This window comes from Melospiza melodia, chromosome 1 (genome assembly GCF_035770615.1).
Source record: "Melospiza melodia melodia isolate bMelMel2 chromosome 1, bMelMel2.pri, whole genome shotgun sequence".
Lineage (NCBI taxonomy): Eukaryota > Metazoa > Chordata > Aves > Passeriformes > Passerellidae > Melospiza > Melospiza melodia.
The window spans coordinates 36,610,680-36,633,255 of NC_086194.1; the positions used below are offsets into that span (position 1 = coordinate 36,610,680).

General features: G+C 36.6%; 1 protein-coding gene across 8 annotated transcripts in view; it reads right to left on the reverse strand.

Annotated features, from left to right (window-relative positions):
- TBC1D5 (TBC1 domain family member 5) overlaps positions 1-22,576 on the reverse strand; it is a 317,794-nt gene that overhangs the window by 135,020 nt on the left and 160,198 nt on the right. For all 8 annotated transcript variants that reach the window (XM_063154185.1, XM_063154177.1, XM_063154169.1 and 5 more), the window contains 5 exons: positions 22,043-22,109; positions 8,914-9,022; positions 7,091-7,180; positions 6,920-6,991; positions 4,549-4,616 (listed from right to left, as the gene is read on the reverse strand). In XM_063154185.1, the coding sequence (XP_063010255.1) occupies positions 4,549-4,616; positions 6,920-6,991; positions 7,091-7,180; positions 8,914-9,022; positions 22,043-22,109 (406 nt within the window). The remainder of the gene's footprint in view (positions 1-4,548; positions 4,617-6,919; positions 6,992-7,090; positions 7,181-8,913; positions 9,023-22,042; positions 22,110-22,576) is intronic.

Consider the following 22,576-nt stretch of genomic DNA (forward strand, 5'->3'; position numbering starts at 1 on the left):
TTCAATATTTGAAAAAAATATTATCATTTAATGACAAGATTATTTAAATATCTCATAATTGACATGAAAACCAGTATCCTAAAATTGAGAATATCTTACTGGTATCTGTTGCAATACAACACAATTAGACATCTCACTGTCTTTAACAGCTATTACAAATAAACTTACAGTTATAAAATAATCTGTCTGGGCAAATATCCTAAGTGAACCAGAATGAAGTGGAACATGTGTGAGAATAAGGAAAGAAAGCTTTTGGAAAAATCCTGTTACATTCATACTGGAAAATATAAATATTACCAGTCTGTAACTACTCTGAAGCAACTCTCACCTGTGCACCCTGCTCCTTGACTGTTGGAGGTAGGAAATAGAATAGTTATACAGGACCTAGTTAAAATTAGAATAAGCGCACAAGCAAAGGTGTTTACATTGCTACTGAAGAAGTAACTAGATGGCAAAAAATGTTTCAGAAAGCAAATGCCCCAAACCACATGGCTCCACAGCCATACAGACCAATATAAAATACACAGCAAAAAAATAAAATCTGAAAAGGTAGAATACTGAAAAGAAAGGAAATGGTAAAGCTGGACAAAGAAAAGCAGAAGAATACTTAAAAAAGACAACAAAAGTAGGCCTCAAGCTAGAGTGCTGAAATAAGGTTGTATTATAGTCAGTTTTAGAATTAAATCAGATGGTTTGAAATAAGATTTCTTCAAACAAGTTTCCCAGGTCTGAGCTACAATGTTATGCTTTAGACCAGATATACTTAAGGCTATTGTAAAGCCTGTCACAGAGAAACAATATAGGAAATGAGAACAAATTACTTCAGATAAGACTATTAACATTGCTAATCACTGTGGTCATCTCACAGAGGTGATGACAGGCAAGCACAGAATCAGAACTAATTAAGGCTAGGAAAGTGCTTTGAAGTCCTTGGACGAAGGAGCTGAATCAAGAGCCAAGGCAGAGAAGACACTGTGGCTTAAACACAGTGATGCTGAAGTCCTGAGAGAGGCACTGGGATGAGAGGTGTAACGTTTTCCTGGCACCTGCTGGAGGTAATGGTAAGACCAACATTTGGAAACTTGTATGCACTTGTACTAATCACATTACTGTAAAGGAAGGACACAGCTGAGACCAAAAGTGCATTACAGCAGATGGCAATCGACATAATTTAGGGGTTTGAAGAGATTATTTCTGAAGGACTGTCATTCAGGCCTGCCCTATGAAGTTTAGGAACAGAAGACTAATAAAGAAAACTCAAAAATACACAGAGATATCTGTGAGGATCTAGTAATATCAGAGATTGTAACAGAAAGGATAATAACGAACTCAGGAATAAGCTGGCTGAAGTATTAATTATAGGAAATGTAAATAGAAGAGATCATGAGGGAACTATCAGTTCAGGGAGGATTTTTACGGAAAATGTCATTTTATGATTAAAGCTCTGTTTTAAGAAATACAGTATCCTCAAATCAGCAAGGTAAGAATACTTTTCATGAACATGAGACTATTACATTTAATTACATCTCTGAGAAAGCCTGCATTAAGGACATGGGAATTTTCCTAAACTGTTTTACCACAACTCTACAATGAAACAATGGTGCATTCAGATCCCGGCATTCTAAAAGTGAAGACCAGCCTGAGTCAGATATAGCTTTTTAAAATACTTCTTTGGCTGATTTAGGGGTGCCTGCACCACAAGCAGCCAGAATTTGACACAGAAATTTGAAGAACCAGGCTGGTAAACAAATAAATGGATGCACAAAACAGATTTGGTGGCAGACAGAAATGGGGATCATAATCAATGGATTGCTGTCCCTTACCATCTCTTCCACATACTTAGGGAAGATGTAGCTCTCCAGTGGCTTTTCCACTGCTGTTTTGATGTTGGCAATTTTTAAAATAATTCTTTTCTTATTTGGGGAATGGAGAGTTTGGAACCCCAGCAACCACCACTACTCATCTTCACACACCTTCCATCATCCTAAACTGTGACTGTTACTCCTGAAGCAGAAACAAAGTAGATTGATATATAAAAGTACTACTACAAAAGAGGAGATATTGACTTGATCTGTCTACAGGGAATGCCCCCTAGGCATTTCAGTTTCTTAAAATACTGGAGAGAGAAAGAGGGTAATGAAATCTAGCCATTTCCAACCCAGAAATGTAGATCACAGTAGATGTACACTGTGATGTCAACAAGTGACCTGCTATTTTAATTTGTGTTAAATGCTTTTGCATCTGCCAATCTGCTGATTTCTATTCCTGCAGAATATTAAAAAAAAATTTCAAAACATTGATCACTAATGAGATGGGACTAACTTAAGAATATCCTTTCCTACTTGCAAATATTGGAAGTTATTTTTATGTAGACGTTATGGACTGGATTTCTATCACCTGACTTTAGGAAACTGAAGTTTTGTTAGATACTGGTGAGCTAGGAGCCTTTTATAATTACTGAAGAAAACTGTACCTCTCCAGTGTGTTTCATCAGACAAAAACTGTATTTACACTTTAGGAAGAGATGATTTGTGTCCTAGAGCTCTACAGGTACACAGGCTCTACAGCATAATTAACCCAGCTGAGATTATTTGGGCTTCACAGACCCAATAATTAGGTGAGATCAGGATTCTCAAAATACATAGGAACAAACACACAGACACACATGAACAAACTTTATTACAGCTGCCTTCAGACAGCAAAATCCTGAAGTTTAAAAGAGTTTAAAACAATACCAATTTTAGGAACCTAATTCTAGCTGCTTTTCTTGTTTATTGTTACCACACTTCAGGGAATTCTAACAAAAGCATTATAGAGTAATTTTTTTACTGCTTTGATAGCTGGAACTCTGGTTTGCTACTCTGTGTGCAGTTAGTATCATTCTCTACAGCATTATACACTTGATGCAGTGGGATGATGGAGGACTGAACTAGATGACAAAGAATATAAAAACATTCATTAAATAAGAAACAGCAGCTAGAAAGTAGTGATTATGGAAATTGAATGCAATAATTATTTTAACCTTTAATAAAAAGCATTGTAAACTAATGATGAATTTTAAACTTTTAAAATTCTAACTCCTGGGATTTATTTAAAAAATGTAAATAAAAAGAGAGGGTTATTACATTCTAAAGCCACAGAATGAAGAACTTACTGCTTCTTAAAATAATTATAGTTTATAAATAGATACATAAGATTATGTAAAAATGCATACTATGTTTTATGATTAGACAAAAAAATGTACATATAAAATGCATGTAGCTTATCAAATGCATTCATGTCACTGATAAATTTTGCTTTTTCATTGCTTGACTTATTTTGTTATTGATGGCACAATATATACTACTGTTGTTTCAGGTTGATGTCATTTTGTATAAATGCATTGATGAAAATTTCTTTAGACACTATTACTGATATTAGTGAATATTACTTTGCCATTTGCCACAGTGAGAGCCTGGAATTTGTGTGTATATACATAGATATTTAAATAATAATCTTACATCCACCATAACCTCCATAAAACTTTTCATTCTCCAATTATAGTTTAGATACATATATATTTTAATCTTAGAACATCCTGAACTGTTTCCTTTAACAAACAAAAAATACCATCTGTTGTGAGAATGCACATGAAAGTATACTCAGATTTTAATTATACATCTCATGGCAAAATACATTCAAGAATGGGTCTAGGGACGGACATGTAAAATATTCGAAAACCAGACTGCAATGATTTCTTCTGCATGACTTGGTTCCTGTAAATGAAAATGTGTAAGCTTGGGATTTGCAGAATCTACGACTATCATCACTTTTTTCAAGTTATAAAGAAAAATATTTGCAATACAGTAAAATATCACATGGTAGCAAAACAGTAATTGAATTTAATTATATTTACACATTACTCAGTGCTTGCACTCTGAAAAGAAATATTTTCAGGAACTGAGTGTTCTAACTCAAACAAGTTTCTAAACAGGAATGACCTAAGGGCCAATAAGATGAAAACATAGTCATAGTAATATCAGGACAAATTTTAAAAGGCATATATGACAAATAAAGCTAGAATAGTGATAAATAAAAATAGAACCTCTCAACTTCTATACATGAGTGACATTTCCCTTATTAATTACAAACTGCTTTTTTATTATTGATTGTATTAAGTGCTGAGAATTAGGAAAGTAATCTGTTCGATCTTTCATTATGATCATAATTTAGTTAAAAGACCTTTCAGCTTCTCTTATGTTCTCTTTGCTTCATGTAGAAAACTACATTAAATTTCACAAGTAGTACACTTCCTAATATCTTAATTTGGAAGAGCTTTTCTTCAATGATACCAACAAATCTCCGGGATTTAATGTTCAGCTAAATTGTTTCATTTTTTACTCCATGTAAGTTGTATTTTATACATTTAATGTATGTTTCCACACATTCATGTTCAACAAACCTGACATTTACACTAACCAAAGTCGAGAAAACACAATATAATATATACCACATAAAAATGCAGAATATATATTTATATATAGAAATTTCTCTTAAATATCTACATACGTTCTTGTCACATCTTGTTCAATCATTGCTCGAAGCTCTTTATCCTGGAAAAATTTATTCCAAAGACTCTGAAATAAGAAAAAATAATTGTATGAAACCAGACTTCTACTAATACTTAAGGCTTTTAAACTACAAAATACTGCAAAGCACTGTACAAATATTGACAAATTAATCCTCAACATTCCCGGCAGACAGGTATATCAGTATTTTATGGGAGATAAAGAATGTTGGTGATCAGCACAACATATCTGAGAAAGTCAGTGTGGATCAGAAATAAAAGCATTCAAATTCCTGGATCCTTTTCCTAGGCTCATGGCATTTGCTCAATGGATGGCTGCAGGTTTATGAGTTACTTGTTTGGGTTCCAGGAAGAATATTTAGAATGGCAAAGTCAAACTTATCAGAACCAGCAATTCAACTGGAAAAAATCCAGTTGTTCATGTGAGGAAAAAGGTCTGTATCACTGGACTGTACCATACCTCTTCTATGGATGTATGGACTTTAATTGGAAGTTGCAGCAATATCCATAATAAGAAGTTGTTTGGGAGTAAGTTAGTTTGTTATAGTGGAGACAAAATCATATAAGGAGTGAATGATAATCAAATACCTATTATGAAAACATTATCATTCTAATCCACTCTGAAGACCAAGACTGGCCATTCTAAAAAAAAATTGTGATAGGAAAAGCCAGAGTATTTAAAGCTCACTATCAAAATAAAAAATATTAAAAAAAAGAATCTGAAGTAGGCTTAGCTTCCTCTGTAGCTATGCTTACGACCATTTCCATGGTTTCTCTTTTGTTTCCATGCCCTGCTTACAAATATGTTGTAAAAGCTAACAGGAAAGAAGTCAGAAAGTGCTGTTAATTGTATGCTCTAGAAAAAGTATTGGAAACCATTATTTATTGTAAAGGGATGGTAGCTTGATCAAAATACAGATTGAACAAAAGTTATAGCAGCCTTCATGCAGGTTAGGTAAGTTTTCAGATAGCAGCAGCACCAGTCAATGAAATACAGCACAGAGTCTGTACCATACTTCCACAATTTCTGGCCTCCTGGTAATTTTTTCCCATGGTGGCTTATGCTCCACAGAATGAAAAGAGAAAGTAAATTAATGCTATCTATAGGGAGGGAAGTAAAATAACAAAACCCCATGTTAATTAGTTGCTATATTTGTGCTACAACTTGGGAAAAAATCTAGACTTCAAAAATATTTATATCTTTGATAATGTCTCACATACAGTGAGTACTCACTGTATGTTTTTAATTCACAACTCTTTTCCTGCAGCTAGACCACATTTTGGAACTCCCCTATTCCTGCTCCCACCCTGGCCCATCAGAACAGAGGATACAAACAGAAGCTGCATTGCGAAAGGAAGGAAAAATCAGGGCACAAAATGGGTGTAACATTCAGTCACAGCAGAGGCTCAAAGGCACTTTGTTCTTCAGTCCTATGCCTGATTTGGTCAGTGGCTTTCTTTTATAGATTAATCCCCTGCCACATATTCTGACATGTTAACCTTTGTTTTCTATATCTGAAAGACACCACAGGCAGAAAGCAGGTTGAGCCACTGTGTGTAAGCACGAACTACAGCAGAAATGCTTTAAATCTTTTACATTTGACATAACTTTCTGTCCAGATGGATACAAGAATAGTTTGATGATGTGCACAGTCATAACAGCTGCAGAGCTCTCTCCTTCTAAATTAAATAAGGAGCACAGTACCACTCTAGAGATGAAGTATGGGCTTCTGTTTATGAACAAAACAGGAGTAATATCACCAGAGATATCTGAGACAGTCTTTTCAGGTGTAAATCTCTTAAGTGCAGCCAAACCACTTATTTTCATTGCATTAAGTTATTTTAAAAAATTGAAAAAAAAAGAATTTTGATGGTAACAATGGTAACATAATTAATAGAAAAGCTTAAAGATATGTGCTATAAAATTCTTAAAAGCTTTTCAGTTATAACAAAATGCAGTGAAAAAACTGTTCCAGAGGAACATATTTCATTGTTCTGTTAACAGCATTCACCTCATATTGACTGTTTGAACACTCCTTAAACTAGAGCTATTTGATGTATAAAATGAAAACATACAGAGATAAAAAAGCGCATCAGTTAAATATAGTCCAGCAGTGATTTTTTTTTTACCACAGCCTTCCCTCAATTAAGCCCTAAAAATCAGAATATGAACTTGGAAATGAGCATTTCCAGCTGTCCAGCAGAACATGTGGAACAACTGTTAACACAAGTCAGTTTGGACATTTAGGAGGGAGATTTTACCATCTGCCATTTTGCCTGCTTCAGCAAGAACTCACTTGTGTCAGTATCACAAAGATGAGAACTTTAGTAGTAAGTGTTGGGTTAACTTACCCCTTCATCCTGAGAGAGTGGGTTGTTGATTATCAGATCTTGCTGTCCTGCTTTCCGAGGGTTTGTAATGTGCTAGACAAAAACAGGAAAAAAAAATCAGATCCTCTCGTGTTATGCTATAAATGTTAATATCTATGCCAAAGTATGAGAACCTATTTTGTACCAACTTACAATTTCTTTGATCTTGCTGTAAGAAATTCTTAAGTCTGAAGTGGTTTTAATCCATTGACTTCTATCTTGTGGTAGAACGTCCAGAAATAGCTATTAGCAAAACAAAATAAATTCATTAAGTTTCATCAGTTTTGCACAGCTTTCCATATAAATCCTATCAGACAGCATAAACCACCCCAGAAATAAAGAGAAAGAAAACAGCTATAAATATTTCTGGTTTCAGTGCTTTCTAGTCCATAAATAAATAGCTAGGAACAACAGCAGTTCTATAGGGCAAAATTAAGCATTAAAGTCAACTGAAGCCATGAACTCAAGCTTTGTAAACTGTTACAGCTACAGTAAAGTTGATGGTGACTTCCAAGGCAGAAATAATATGCAAAGATGAGAAAAAAAAGATACAAAATTTGAAGCTATTTATGTAGCACTGATGACCTAATGCAACGTGCTTAAAACAAAACACAAATGCAGAGCAGGACCTAAGCACTGAGGGATATACCCAATGTGAGAATTGCAACATGCTCTGGAATTCTGCAAGACAGCTAAGAGAGGCAGTTTTGCAGAAAGTCCTTGAGAAAGCTTACATCTCAGTTTTTTCATGTCTCTTTGAAAAGGCTTAGAAAGAAACATGCAGAGCAAAATACTATTTAATTGCATTTGAAGCAAGGAAAAACCCCAGTATTTTCTTGCTTTTTCAATGTTTTTGTTTGCACATTGTAAAGTGTTAAGAAACAGTAATACTGACAAACAGAAGTACTGACAAATCATTCCTAAATTTCAGAATTTAACAACAGAACCCTAATGCATATTGGGACAAGCAAATAAACCTTGCCTTATTTCTAAAATAAAACCACTCCTTGATTTAATTGGTAGATAGAGAAGGACTTGTTGTTTGTGTTAGTTCAGAGCATTGAGTTATGGCCTTCTAATTTAGAGACTTAAAAAGAAGCAAACTGGTAAAACAATGCAGGTGGCATATATTCACTGGGCTTGCTGAATAAAATATTTTCATTAACTTTAAACTAGTTCAATGCTACATATATTTCAATTTTCAAACTTTCTTTCATTCATATAAAAGGAATATTTAAAATTTCTTTTTATAGGTCTCTGTGCCAAAATGATGGTTCAGAAATTCCAAATGAAGTAATTTAAATGATCAGCATTAACACACAGTAATTCTACTAGAAAAATTTTCTCTACTATCTGAGATAGTGCACAACAGAAGACTTGATGTCATTGTAAAAAATTTGTTTGGACTTTAGAGAGCTACCCTGTATTACCGTGCTTTCTTTCTCTCTTCCTTTCCCTGCTACTTTAAAACAAACCACCAAATAACTCCCAAGGAGCTGTTGTGCTTTTGGAAGACCTTGCTTCCCTCTTCATCCAGTCCTTACAAGAGGGATTGATCTTCACTTTCTTATTTCACTGGGAAAACCAGATTGCAGAAGCATCAGACTGATTTTAAAGCAGTCCCAAATTCCACAAAACCATAATTTTTTAGACTAACTTCCTATCTATTTCCAGTCCATGACTTCCCTGCACAGATACTGAGAGGAGAGATGGCTGTATGGCACTCAATTCTAAACATATCACCAGCACAAAGATACACTTTCCTAGGATTCTTTTGCTATTACCTGCAATTCAGCTTTAAAGCAATTTGATGTGGTTAGCAAATGTCCAATGAATTATAAAAACGAGTAGAAAAACATTGGGATGAAGTCTCTTGGAAAATTCATGATTCTTTGCATCAATAATCTTCCAGCGCATCAGGTAATGTGTTGATATATTGCAACCACAAACTGTAAATAAATATTTTCTCTTCTTACCTTCCAGCAAACACTACGGAACCTGCTGCTTCTCAGCTGCCCATTAATCCCCTTCAGCCGTATAGTTGCCAAGTAATTGTTGTTTACAAATAGTTCTTCCCATTCTTTACTGCAAAAGCAAAAGGAATGAACATTTAAACAAAAAAAAGCCTTAGCTGATTTAAGGACTATATGACACTATACAATTTTGGATAAGCAGAGGAAAGCAACTTTTTAAAATGTATATATTTAGTTGTGTACCACTTCTAAACGCATGGCTGTTTTTTTGGACACATTTCTTCTTTGGATTTAATGAATATGTAGATCGCTATAATTATGCCAGCTACTGAAATTCATAATGTCTATGGAGGCTATTCCATTTCCTCTAAAATGTTGGTACTGCAGTTCAGTGAATAAACAAGAAAAATGAATATTAATATAAGCACATTCATGTTTCAGCTGTAGACAAAGAAGTACCTATTCCAAAAATATGCAACAGAAAAGTACACTGTTGACTGTATTAGCTCTTCACATGACGTATTTGCTTAAATGAACCTTCTTTTCTTCTTAATGTCAAGCTGGGCAGTTAAGCATCATAGAAGATGACTTTCTTTAACATTTAGTGCTATTTACTATTGAAATCACTCCTACTTCTTTCTACATGATCAGTTTTAAAATTTTAACAGGTGCTAGGAAATTTAAAAAAACATCAAAAAATTAAAAAGCCTCACTGTATAAACTGTTAAAGGCAAGCTTGAGTACCTTGCAGTACCTATGGCTGACTAGATAAACAACCTAAATATGCCTCCCAGGCATGCAGGCACCAGGGGCCTAACACCTGTGCCTCATTAATATACAAGTAAATCTGCTCTACTGGGAAACAATTGGAAATTAATTGTCCCAAACCATCTACTGAGTTTGAATAAAAGAATTAAACCTATATTTCCTGCAACTTCTACTGAAATGAATCTCAAGAACAGCTGAAGCCATCTGATAGTCTTAGTAGCCCACGACTTGCTCGCAGACTTTCTGCAGCCACTTTAAAATACAAAGGGCAATTTCAAGGTAAGGAGCTGGGTTATGTGCAAGGAAATGTGTTTCAGATTTATTTTCAATGCATGTCCTTAAGGTGAACATCTCCTCCTCCCCCTGTCACATGGGAGACTATTACTTCTCCCTGGGAGACGAAATGAAACCAGGAAGAGGGAAACTGCTATTATGACTCCAGGCTAAGATCTCACCACATTTACTCTGCTAAGGAGGGTCACAGAGTGGGTTATACTAAATACCAGCAAACTCTGGTTTTGCAAATTGCCCTAAATATATGCAAGATGAAGTTAGATGGTTTTCAGCCTTTTAAGCTGAGTTGAGAGAGCGAGTTTTTTAAAACAGAATTGTAAGATATAGCTGCCGAGAACTGTAGAGGAATGGACTCAGCAAGCCAGGAAATTATGGTTGTCTTCCTCTGTGACAGGAGCAAGCTCATGATTCATGCTGAGACCGGAAGTTCTGTGTTTGTGAATGCACCACCTTTCAGCTAGGACCATAGTCTTAAAAAAAAAAAAAAAAAAGTGTTTACTTCTGGGTCTTGATTATTAATTACTTTGAAAACCAAAGGTGTTCTAGATAAGAGCAAAGATGCCTACAGCAGTGTTAGACTGCAGAGTTTAGGGCTGCCTTCAGCTTCTCCCAAGTGCCAGTAGCCCCAAGTGACCGAAAGAGCAGCAAGTCATTCCAATGGCGTAGAGCAGCTTCCTCCATTCCTCTCACATCCTCCAGTCTCCAAGTCAGAAAGACTATCTGGTCATTTTTGTCTCCTTGTCTCCCACACATCCTCACCTTCTGCAGGGAGCTGCCTACGATTGTTTACCATGATTCTGCCTCGTTTAAATACAACGTATGGTATACAGCAGACACAGCCTGAGGAAAATCTGGGCCTTTCTTTCCCAGCCACGTATATTTCAGTAACTACAGTATATTATGGCTATCTAAATAACCTTCCTGTTTCTACCATGTATAATATTCTTAATTTCCCATTGTAAATTCTGCAGCATCATTGGCCATTATAACTCCTGCCAAGCCGCCTCCCTAAGGTAGCTATGTTTCAAGAGTGCCACATTCCCCTGTGCACACAACAGGTCAGACTCTGAAGCTATTCACATTGTTCTGCAAGTGGATGACATTCCCACAATGTCTTTGAAAATGCCAGTGTGTCAGCTGAGTTAGCAAAAGGTTTCAACCAGTGCAAATGTGAAAAGAAAGAACAGAAAGGAAAGAAACTCTTCAGGTTATTTTTCTCACCAGCTGCTGGAAGTGATTGCTACACAGTAAGAAAGTAATTTCAACACTTCTGAAATTGTATTAGTGCAGATATTATGCCTTAAAAAAAAAAAAAAGTAATGCGATTCCAAACACGTTTTGAACCAAATTACTTTTAAAACCGCCAAAAGAAATTTGGCAAGATTGTATCTCCTCTGCATTCCCCCTTGGCTGCTAGGATCACAAAAAAAAGCTATAAGCAACTGAAAAAGAAATTACTTGGAAGCTGGGATCTGCCTCAGTTTTAGCAGAGCTGAATGATATTTAAAATCCTTTCTGAAGAGCATTCCCTAATTCATGTCTCAAGTATTTTGAATGAAGACTAATAATCTAAGCTTTACAATTCTAGAGACTTTTAATAGTGGTAACACTGTTTAATATGAACAAGCAATCAATTCTAAAAAGATAACATTTAAAATTATATAGCCCTACTATGTAAAATAATATCTAAGAACCTTGTTAACCCAGGATTGCAGAAAACCCAACGGTCAACATGAAAAGAGCAATTAAGATTGGAACTCATGTCTACCATATTCCATTTGCTTCACTGCAGTGAAAGATTTCAAGAGCTAACAGGAACCACCGAAACTATGAATAAGCACATGCATTTGCTTTTAATCAAACTAGAAAATGAAATGCATGATCCTGTGTTATACAACCTGTAGAGTGTACAATTAAAGGCAAATGTCAATGTTAATGTTTTCTGTTTATTTTGTAAATATTTTCATTTTAGATTCTTATTTGAGTATCCTGTCTAATGTACTATTCGGCATACTGTAAAGTCTTCATAGTAATAATAAATACATATAATATAAGACCCCATTGTGGTTTGACACTGGTGCAATGCCAGGCACCCATCAAAGCTGCTCCCTCAACCTCCCCTGCCACAGCTAGGGAGAGGAGAGAAAAAAAATTGAGTTAAGGACCAGGAGAAAACACTTCAAGAGCAAAACAGCCTCAAAGTTGCAAAGTGAATTTACTACTAACAAAGTCAGAAGAGGATAATGAGAAGTAAAAGAAGCCCTTAAAACATCTTTTTTCCTCCCAACCCCTCACTCCTTCGCACCGAGAGCACAGGGAGACAAGGCATGGGGGCTTGTTCAGTTTTCTCCTGCTGCTCAGGGAGAGGAGTCCTTCCCCTGTGAGGCCATGGGATCCCTCCCATGGGAGACAGTTGCCTGTGAACTTCTCTGGGGTGGGTCCATGCTCACGAGCAGCAGCCAAACTGCACCATCTGCAAACACGAGTCGCTCCCATGGAAACAGAGTCCTCCCAGAACTGCTGCAACATGGGTCACTCTTTCCATGGGCTGCAGTCCTCCAAGGACAGGCTGCTCCAGGCTCCCTCCCTCCACCTGGTCTCCAATTGGATCACAGACTCTTCCAGGAATCCACCTGCTCTAGTGTGGGCACTCCCCCACGGGCTGTGGGTGGATATCTGCATCCCCTGTGGATCCCCATGGGCTGCAGGGGCATGGCTGCTTCACCATGGTCTTTACCACAGCCTGCAGAGGAATCTCAGCTCTGGAGCCTGGAGCACCTCCTGCCCTTCCTTCTCCACTGACCTTGCTGTCTCCATGTTGTTTTCTCTTACATGTTCTCACCTCCTTCTCCTCTCTGACTATAAGAAAAACTGCATGCTCCACTTTGATCTTCTTCTTAAATATGTTGTCACAGAGGCCTTACCAACATGTCTAACTGGCCCAGCCTTGGCCAGCAGCATGTCCATCTTCAGAGCCATCAGGGATTGGCTCTGCTGGGCATGGTGGAAGCTTCCAGCAGTTTCTCACAGAAGCCACCTTTGTGGCCCCCCTGCTACCAAAACCACGTCGTGCCAAACCAACACAGACCTGAATGAGAAAGAAATTGTTGGAATAATAGTTTTTTAAGAGAATTAATTTCATATGTGTTATCTCTGCTGTCCAATGTAAAATATCTACTGGCATGAATTAGGGACAGTTGCATTACTTCAAAGCGGGAAAAGTGCTCAATATGTATGAAAGAAAAAGCAGGCAAATCAATGAAGGGATTAATTCTGCAGGAATTGTTCATAGGTCTCATCTGCTCCTTTCCAACTTTTGAAACTTGCACTTATAACCACAAGAGTTTAAATCTCTCTGCCAAAGAATTGTATACTGGGGTCTGCTCTAAGACACGCACTCTCTTTCTTATAAGAAATGAGGTTGACCTCTGAGCAAATCATATACAAAAGTCTATTTTTCTTTCTTTTCAAGAGGATATGATTTGTGGATATGATTCTTGTTAAGGCAATTACAAGCATCAGATTTTCAGATACAGAAGCCTGAAGTTTGGAACAGGAATGTTCCTTTCAGTTGACTGTTAGTAAAGATCACAACAAGCAGGACTTTCCTCCAGAAAGTCTAAGTAAAATTCTACATGCACATAAATAGCATTCTTGAAAAGGTATGTAAATCTCTAAGGTCTAACATCTTACTAAAAGTCACTGGAATTCCACTATTGCTCAGCTATTGAGGAATGAGCAACTATAAACTCTTTCAGAATGCACGACATCAATAATCTAACAATATGCCTAGGAAATAAATTCAAATAGTTCCAAGAGCTTTACTGAGGCAACATTGAGCTTGTGCATGTTGGGGAGAGGTAACAAAGACTCCTCCACTGACAGGCAGAAGCAGAACATCTGCCTCTGGCCCTGCTGCTAAATGTCCATCTCCAGCATAATGGTAAAACCAACATCAAGCATAGATATGCAGAAGAATGCAATGGTAGCCCATTAAGGCTCCTTACAAAATACATACTCTGTTCAGAAGAGGAAGAAATACAATTGAGGGAGACTAGTTTAGCACAGACAGCAATAACTGATGCTTCTGCATTTACTGATTTAGAGGATAAAGCTGGGGAAATGCATGAATGCAGATCCTGCCAAAGTCTAAAACTAGTGTTAGAAGTATTTTTGTACCATCATGTTCAGACAACACCAAAACTCTGTGGAAGACACTAAAACCCAGAAAAACGCAAAAATGTGAAGAACCACATGGAACTACAATCTATGCCACTGAGAAAAGGCAAAAGTTTCAGTTCTGTGACTGCAGGGGCTCAGATCTACCAGGTAAATATTACTGTTGATAATTCATGTTCAAGTGAAACTGCAATTAACAAAGAAACCAGTACCTACTGGGTCATCAGATAGTGTGCATCATTATTTTGTCTCATGCCTTTTTAAAATATTTCATGCCAAGTTTTGAAATACCTTTTTTGAGTCCTTGCAGAAACAAGACCAATTTGATATTTACAACAACATTTAGATAATAAAGAATACTCTCAGTCTATCGAAGAATACTGCTATACTACTGAAACATTTGCATACATATTTAGGATTTCAATCTAAATTTCAAGCTTATTCCATCCTCTAAACCAATATTAAAGGATAAAATAGATAGCCTCAGAGAAATACAAAGAAAATTCTTGAGCAGCACTGCTGGGATTGACAAAATCATCTTAAAACAATGGCATGTGTGCTTCTGGAAAAGCCCATTTCACATTTTTATACTAGTCTTCATCTTCAAAATCTGCTTTTTAAAATGTTGAGACCCAAACTGGGCTCCTCAGGGGCATCAATGAAGCAACAGGCTACTGAGCAGGCCATCAGAAAGAAAACCAACTCTCAAATTATTGTGTCATACAATAATTTGCAACATGAGATCTTTATTGAGAGGAACATCAAGTATCTATATTTAAATATTTAAATAGAGGCAGCAATTCCCTTCAAACATACTGCATAAATCCAAGAAACATGCATAGTTTGTAGTATTTATTATGTTGTAAAATCAACAGTTGAGAAAAAGGTGAGGCAACTTTCAGGAATGCAATAAAGAGAGTTAATTCTATAAAAACAGAGGAAAAAAATTGAAAGGTAGTATCAAGTAATAAGAAGTAGAATTCCTAAAAAAATATTTCTGAAACACACAGATTTCTATTTGCTACCCTGAAAATCCATTTGACAGCTTTAATGTGAAGGCTTATCAGTCTGTTTGGAAAATACATGTATTTTCCTCTGTTTCTCAAAGTCCTGCCTCAGGATACGTGGCAGAGCTAACAGCCATGTAAGTGTGAATATGCATGGCTGTGTTGCTGGGAGGCTGAACATTCAAAGGGCAGATTTTTCTAAACAGTTCAGGTTTCATCTGCTTTTGGCTGACATACAGTTAAAAAGGTTTGTGAGAAGAAAGGTAAAATCATTTTCTTAAGGCAAACATTCCAGCAAATAAAGTTATTAGTTAGCTATGCTCTTTAAGCTACCAGTGTGTGTGCAGCACAGTTTAGGGAACTGAAATAAGGCTGCACTGGCAGCAGGATGCTCTGCCAGCATCCTTCCTCACAGCACTAGGTCTGACACAGAACACAAAGATATCCTTCTCCATATTCCAAATTGTCCACTTTGTCTTAGTGGTTCTCAGCCAAAGAGCCAAGTTTGGCCTTTGGAAAGCACATAATTTCCAACCCTTGACCAGTTCAGCTTTTAGAGAAGAATTCTTGTTACAGCCATTTTGAAGTCTAAATTTCACCACCACATTTTTCTCTACTCATTATTTTCTGCATACATTTACAGAATGGTGAGACAAAATGTTGATATTATGTTCAACTATTTTTATTTTTGTATTGTAACTGAGTTTGCCAGTTGCAGAGTCAAAGCTTTCTAGTGTAAATCCCCAGTATCTTTGAAATTCTTTGCATGTACATGAAGAACATTTACTTCCTACTTGTCCTGACTACAGACTGTGGGTAACTGATCCATTTCCCTACATCCTCCTTCTTAGCCTTCTTGAAAATGTCCCCAGTCAAATCTCCCAATTGCCATGAAAGTCTGAAGGTTATTGAGAGTAAAAAAGTAAAATAAATTCATAATTAAAGCAACTTTAAGCATTAGTAAGGGAAAATATGGCATCAGTTGGTTGTGGTGTCAATAATACGCTGAGTTTCAAGTACAATAAATCAGGAGTGAACTAAAATTTTCACTTGCTTCCCATGGCCTTTAGAAATTACCATTCTGTCTTCGATGGTCTCTCTTCACAATCTACGTCTTTCCTTCTTGCAGCCAATCCATAAAAAAAGCCTTCTACCAACAAAAGATGTTGGTAACTCAATCCTTCCTTTCTGATTCTCTGTCAAAACCATCTCAAGCTTTAAGCAAATGTCTTAAATTTGCTTTTCCCCATTACATTGCATTAAACCAGAAAGCAAGTCCATATTACTATTTCTATGTCTTTAGAAAGTAATAGAATTTTCACTAGAAAAGTTAGAAAAATCGAAAATATATGTGTTGAAATGTTTGTATTTTAGAAAAAGTATATTGGATATAGTTTTTCAGTTCCTTAATCACAATTTATTCTTCCTTCTCTTATGATATCATTCACCAATTCCTTAGAACACCAGGCAAGGAATGCAGCAAGGATCAACTAGAAAGGAAGAAGTAAATAACACAAATTTGAAAAGAAAGAGACGGAAATAATGTAAGTAAGTCTCCTTAAAAGGAAAAAAAAAATAAATGCAATTTTAAAGAATTCAGAGAAAATCAGAAATCTTCTAAGCTTTTAATAGGTGTAAAAGTGATCTTCCATGTTTTGGAGTAAAAAGAACCTGTTTTTACAGGAGGAAACCTGTGATCAGAGCAAACAGTCACTTTCTCTTGCTGGATAAAGGAGATTTGCAAGATGGAATTCCTAACAGCATCACAAACACTGACAAATAAGAGTACTGGCACAGACTACCACATCCAGAGAAAGATTCTTAGCACATTGTGAACATGATCTTTCAGAAGAATCAAGGAGAGAATTTGCATGCTCCCAGACAAAATTAACTCACACTGAAAAGGCCTCTTTGCACATAAATGGAATCGACTGGAACAGAGTCTAGCAAATGGTTTAGGATAAAACAAAATAAACATGGATGCCAGTTTTACTGCTTCCTTGTGGAAAGAGAGAAAGGATGCATGTGCTGTGAATTCTCCTTGCACCGTGGAGTGGAGTTGCAGTGACAATTTTACTGCATTGCCTTCTGCATCTAATTTTTCCTATTTCAAAATAATACAAAAACCCATAGAAACAAGCTTGTTCTTTACATCTCTTGATTATGTGTGGACATGAACAAAATCAGGAAAAATAAAACTGTAATTGCACAGGAGTGGATTAAAATTAAAACAATAAAGTAGCATTGTCTGTGTATGAACAAGACTAGATAGGCTTGTGTAGATGGAAAAGGGCTGCTTCCTAATAGAGTAAGACAAAGTTTTCCTTAAGGTGGAGGTATGTAAGTTGCACACATCTTCACAGTATGTTTAAAATGTAAGGACAGAGGCTATGTAGCTACTTCTGGCTCAACTGCCAACAAAAGCCAAAGGGCAAAGTTTGAGCACCACTTTTGGAAGTGGGAAGAACCAAGGGGGAACAGCTTGCACCCCTTGCTGCCTTTGTTCTGTACGCTCAGTGCCCGCAGCTGGCTGGCACACAAGAAACGCCTCAGCCAGCAGGACCACATTGCCTTCCTGCATCAAGGAAGGAAACATCTGGCAAGCAGAATCTGCAAGAAGTCAGGGGGAGAAAATGGAACACAAAAGTCTTTCTTACACTAGATCCTCTGCCTGTTTGAAATATGAGCAGAAGAAAGAATACACCTTGTCTACACAACCCACAGCTTTGAGCAATCATCATTTGTCATGGAATTTAAGCCACAGAGGAAAGAACTTTATCTTGATACATGGGATAAGAATTAAACTTATATATATGTGCAGAGACGTATTAAGAAATTATCCAACATAGCAGTCATGGGTCTCTGAATCATAAAGTAAGTTCATACACAAGTATGAGAAGTGAGCTTTTTTAGGCTATATATTTATTAGAAGCAGTATTAATGTATGAATCCACCTTGAAAGAAAATAAGTGTCCTTGAGATGTTAGATTCTATCAGCCAAATTGAATGTCTGCATCAATGGCTCTCCCTAAAAGTCATAATTAGGTCATTAAAATATATTTAGAAAAATAGCCTTTAAAATAAAGTTAAAAAATACTCACCTTCATTTTATTTCATAGGTCACTGTTATACCATCTAATAAGATAATTAAAAACATGCAAGCAGCTGGTACTGAGGCTAAACAGATTAATGTAATAGTCTGTAGTCATATGTGCTGGCAAGGGGTTCACCTCTTTGGCGAGGAGAAGGTCAGCTGCCCTTGGGAAGGGAGGAGAAAGACAGTATTTCTACTTTCCAGTGGCACTGCATTGCAGATACTGAAACTAAAGAGCCATATCTATTTTCCTTTTCCTTTTGGTGAAGTCCAGGGCATTTGGACAACCAAAAAAGGCTTTAACCACAGTAGTAAAACAATACAGTGGAGCAGAGCTGAAGTATTTTCCTTAAGTTTCTTACATTTAAAAGCTGAAAGTTATTATATGTCTAAATCGTTGTTCAAATCTTTCTAATAATGAACTTCTAATTTTGATGACATGCTTCTAGGAAAAAAAAAATTGTTATTTCCTATTAGTAAAGCTTCTTCCCAAGTAGACAAAGAGTACTTCCACCAGAGCATAAAGACCAGCTAGAGAATTCTCTGTGACCTGAGAGGACACATTCACAAACTCAAGGAATATTTAGAAATATATGCCAGTCACATGTGCTTTTCACTTACATTACTTACAAACTTTATGACCTAAAGGGAAATGCTCACAATCTGAACACATGCAGCACTACATCAGTGCTGTGCTGTGCTTGTGATCAACAAAAGCAAGAGTCACAAACTCTAAGGTGACATCTTCATATTAAAAATGAAACCATACAAATAGTTCTGGAGCATCATAAATATAGCGAAGAATAATGATATGTCATCCTTTATTAGCACATATACTTGGAGTCTTGTACTGGATAGAGTCAAATTGTCCTTTCAAACAGAAAATGTGGGAACCAAGCAACTTCTCCTGGAGTTTATTTTTTATGGTGGTAAAAACAGTGCCTTTAAGAGCCCTTTAATAACAAAACTTATTAATATTCAAATATTTTTGGAGTCACTTTTTCTAATTAAATTGTAAAGGCCTATTACTGAATATATATTAAGCAAGTTTTGTTTCAGCAAAAATTTTCAATACAATTTTTCATTTATTAACCTTCTGCATATGTACGACATCTACCATGATTCAAAGATGCCTTTGCCTCTTTCAGGGCTAAAGTTCATGAGCTGGTCTTTTTAAAATATGATAGACTGAAATGCATTGGGCAAACAAGACTGTCATTAATTTTATCAAATTACTAACTTACTAAAACAATAATCCTTGACAGTATCCTAACATAGGTCAAAATTTCTAAGGAGTCTTTAAAGAAATAACAACCATTTACCATCATTATCTTTCAAGATAGTTTAAGATTCACTTTTCACCTTTCATAAGGTGTTAGATGTTCAATTTCACTTAACATGCAGTCCAGAACTGTAACTATCAAAACAATATCCAACCCAACTATCAAATTTACAGCCAGCCTCACTAGATCATAGGAATTACTTGCCACTGAGAAACAAATACACATTTCACATCTCAAGCACTACTACTAAATAATGGTGATAGCTTGCCAACTACGAAAAGTCAGAAGTTACTTTTTTATGTATGCACACAGACCTATATATATCCACACGTACATATCTTTTTTACTATTTTGCCTTTAATTATACCAACAATACTTTGGCAATGAGATACGGGACCCTTCTTAAAAGACTAATTAACTTCAGTTTTCTAAGTTGGGCTCTTTGACAGAATATAACTATTATTCAGTGGAACTTGTAGCCAACGTTGCATTTATTATATGCACTTTGGACTAAGGAATACATAGGTACAAAGCCCAGCTTTAACCTCTACTTAATCTGTGGAGAATTAAAGAGTCACTAAGCTTTAGGCTGATTTAGGAAAAAGGTACCAAGCTCTGTCCTCCCACTAGCTACATTCCCTGATACCATGGGAAGCTTAGGCTGGAGGAAGTCATCAGAAAACTCTCCCAACCAAGAATGAACAGGCTGTGCTGGATTAGCTCCCTGGACCAGCTCCCTGAGAGATGAGTGCTACTGCCTGAGGGCAGCACGGGTGACAAGAAGGGCTCAGACCCCAGCTCCACAGCTCACACTCTCTGGAACCAAAGTCTAGCTAAAGCTGGCTGCTTCTTCAAGTGTTGCCACTTGGCAGGTACAAGAGCTGGTGCTCTTGAGTTGATGACTTTCAGAAATAAGTTCCCTGGCTTTAATGGCAGAGAGAGTTCTCAACTTTCTTTTGCTGATATGGTTAAATTCTATCTTGCCTACTTTTGAGAGACTGATTTGTGGTCTCTCTGTCTACACATGATTCACACCTAAAAAACATGAAGATTATCCTGGGTGGTATTTTTCAGCCCTTCTTTTAACTTAGACGGTATGTTAATGCAGAAAACATTAATATGACAAGAAACAAGAGTCATGCAGAACCCTAAAATGGATCTTCTAACATATTTTATCAAAGTGAACACGCTAACTACCCTAGAAGAGTTTTACATCATCATCAAGTAGGTCTCACTAGAGTTGACTTATTAGGATAAAAAAATTGTAAGGAAACCTAAATCAACCCACCCCAGTCCCACTTTGTCCCTGCAGGCACACCCTTTGTTCCAACCTTGCTCTTAGTCCAGAAACTTCCTCTGGGTGTTTGAATCGCAGCAAACTCTTTGCTGTTCCCTCTAGGTCCTTACAAAAAGTCTTTCTTTTCAACATCCTCCAGACCAGGCTGTTTGCTCCTTGCTCTCCTTGGCAATGGCTGTGTCTCCAGCCTGCAACAGCAGGCTCTCCAGCACCGTGTCCCTCCCTGCCACCCCACGCCCGAGGCTCCCTGTGACCAGCGCAGCACAGCTCACTGCCTGCCCCACGCTGCAACATTCCCCACCCAGCCGGCTGCAACCAGGACAAGGTGAACAGGCAGGTTCCTCCTGCCTGACTGCACCTCTTTGAAGCACAGATTCCAGCAGAGCACAAACCAAAACTGAAAAAAATGCCAACCAACACAGTCCACTAAATGATTCGAAAATAATCATGTGGTAAGCACGTTTTGTTTTACCATACTTAAGCATGAAAATCAGATGCAATCCTTCTGGTTTGCACAAATCATACTATTAATTTACTAGTCACAAGGAAGAAGATTTTTTATGGCAGAGTCAGTATTTTGCAGGGTGAAAGATGGAAGTATACACCTGCTGATTAGCTTTCTGTGCTTTCAAGCACAAGACACCCTCTGGTATGTACCCAAGCAAGATTCAAGCTCAATGACATTGCTGAAAAAAGTTTCTTTGACTGGTGTTTACTGCCAACAAAACTGAAATATGATTTTCCCGTCAAATAATCTCAAATGTAACTAATCTTGGCTTTGGTTTTTGAGATGACATAATGAGTAAATAGGATTTCAGGTGGCCCATAAATCTTTGGAGAAGATCAGAAAGGTGATCACTGGTGAATTGAATATTTCAACATTTAGCTTAGTTACTGTGAGTTTACTTTATCGAATACTTTGGAGGAAAATAAACCTACAAAAAACAACCTTTAAATGTTTAGGCTTTCAAATATCTTGTACTTTCATCAGTTAAGTTTTTTGAACAACTTTTGAAAAAAAAACAATAATCCAGAAAACAAATTTTCAGATCATTCCTTAATTAAATACTTCATGTCCTTTTACTCACTGTATCAGTTTAGATTCCACAATCCTCCTAATGTATAGGACCTGTTCTTTTGCATTAAATAGATTATGCTTATTATAATCAACCTTCTTAAAATTAGAAAATAAATATAAAAAATTACCAACCTGTAAGAAATAAAAGTTCCATCTGAATCTGAGGTGGAGGGTGTGCTTCCATTTTCATTTGATCCTCCTAATACAAAAATAAGAGAAAACACTTTTGTTGTAAGACAAACTCTGATATGAACACAATATGGATGACAACTGCAACTGCTTTTACCATATATGGTAACTTCAGTCACCACAAAATTCACCTAAAACTTACATAGACAAATCTCAACTTTACCTCTCTAAATTCTTACAGCCATCTTAACCAGCCTCCAAGTTCAAACTGGAGTCTGAAAGTTCTGAAAATCTGATACTTAATTTCACTAAAGTTTTGATTGAGGCCCCTCTCAAATTATTAAACACAATTTAACTAGTATAGGGTTACAGAAGTACACCACATAAGTAGATGAGCTTGATTTTACCAACATTAAGTAAAAGAAAGTAAAAGTTCATGTCTTTTGTGAAAAATTCTGAGCTTACTTTGTGATACCTTTTTTTTTTTTTTGTCATAGCACAAGTTCAAAGCTTCCCTGAAAGTACCTATTAAGACGT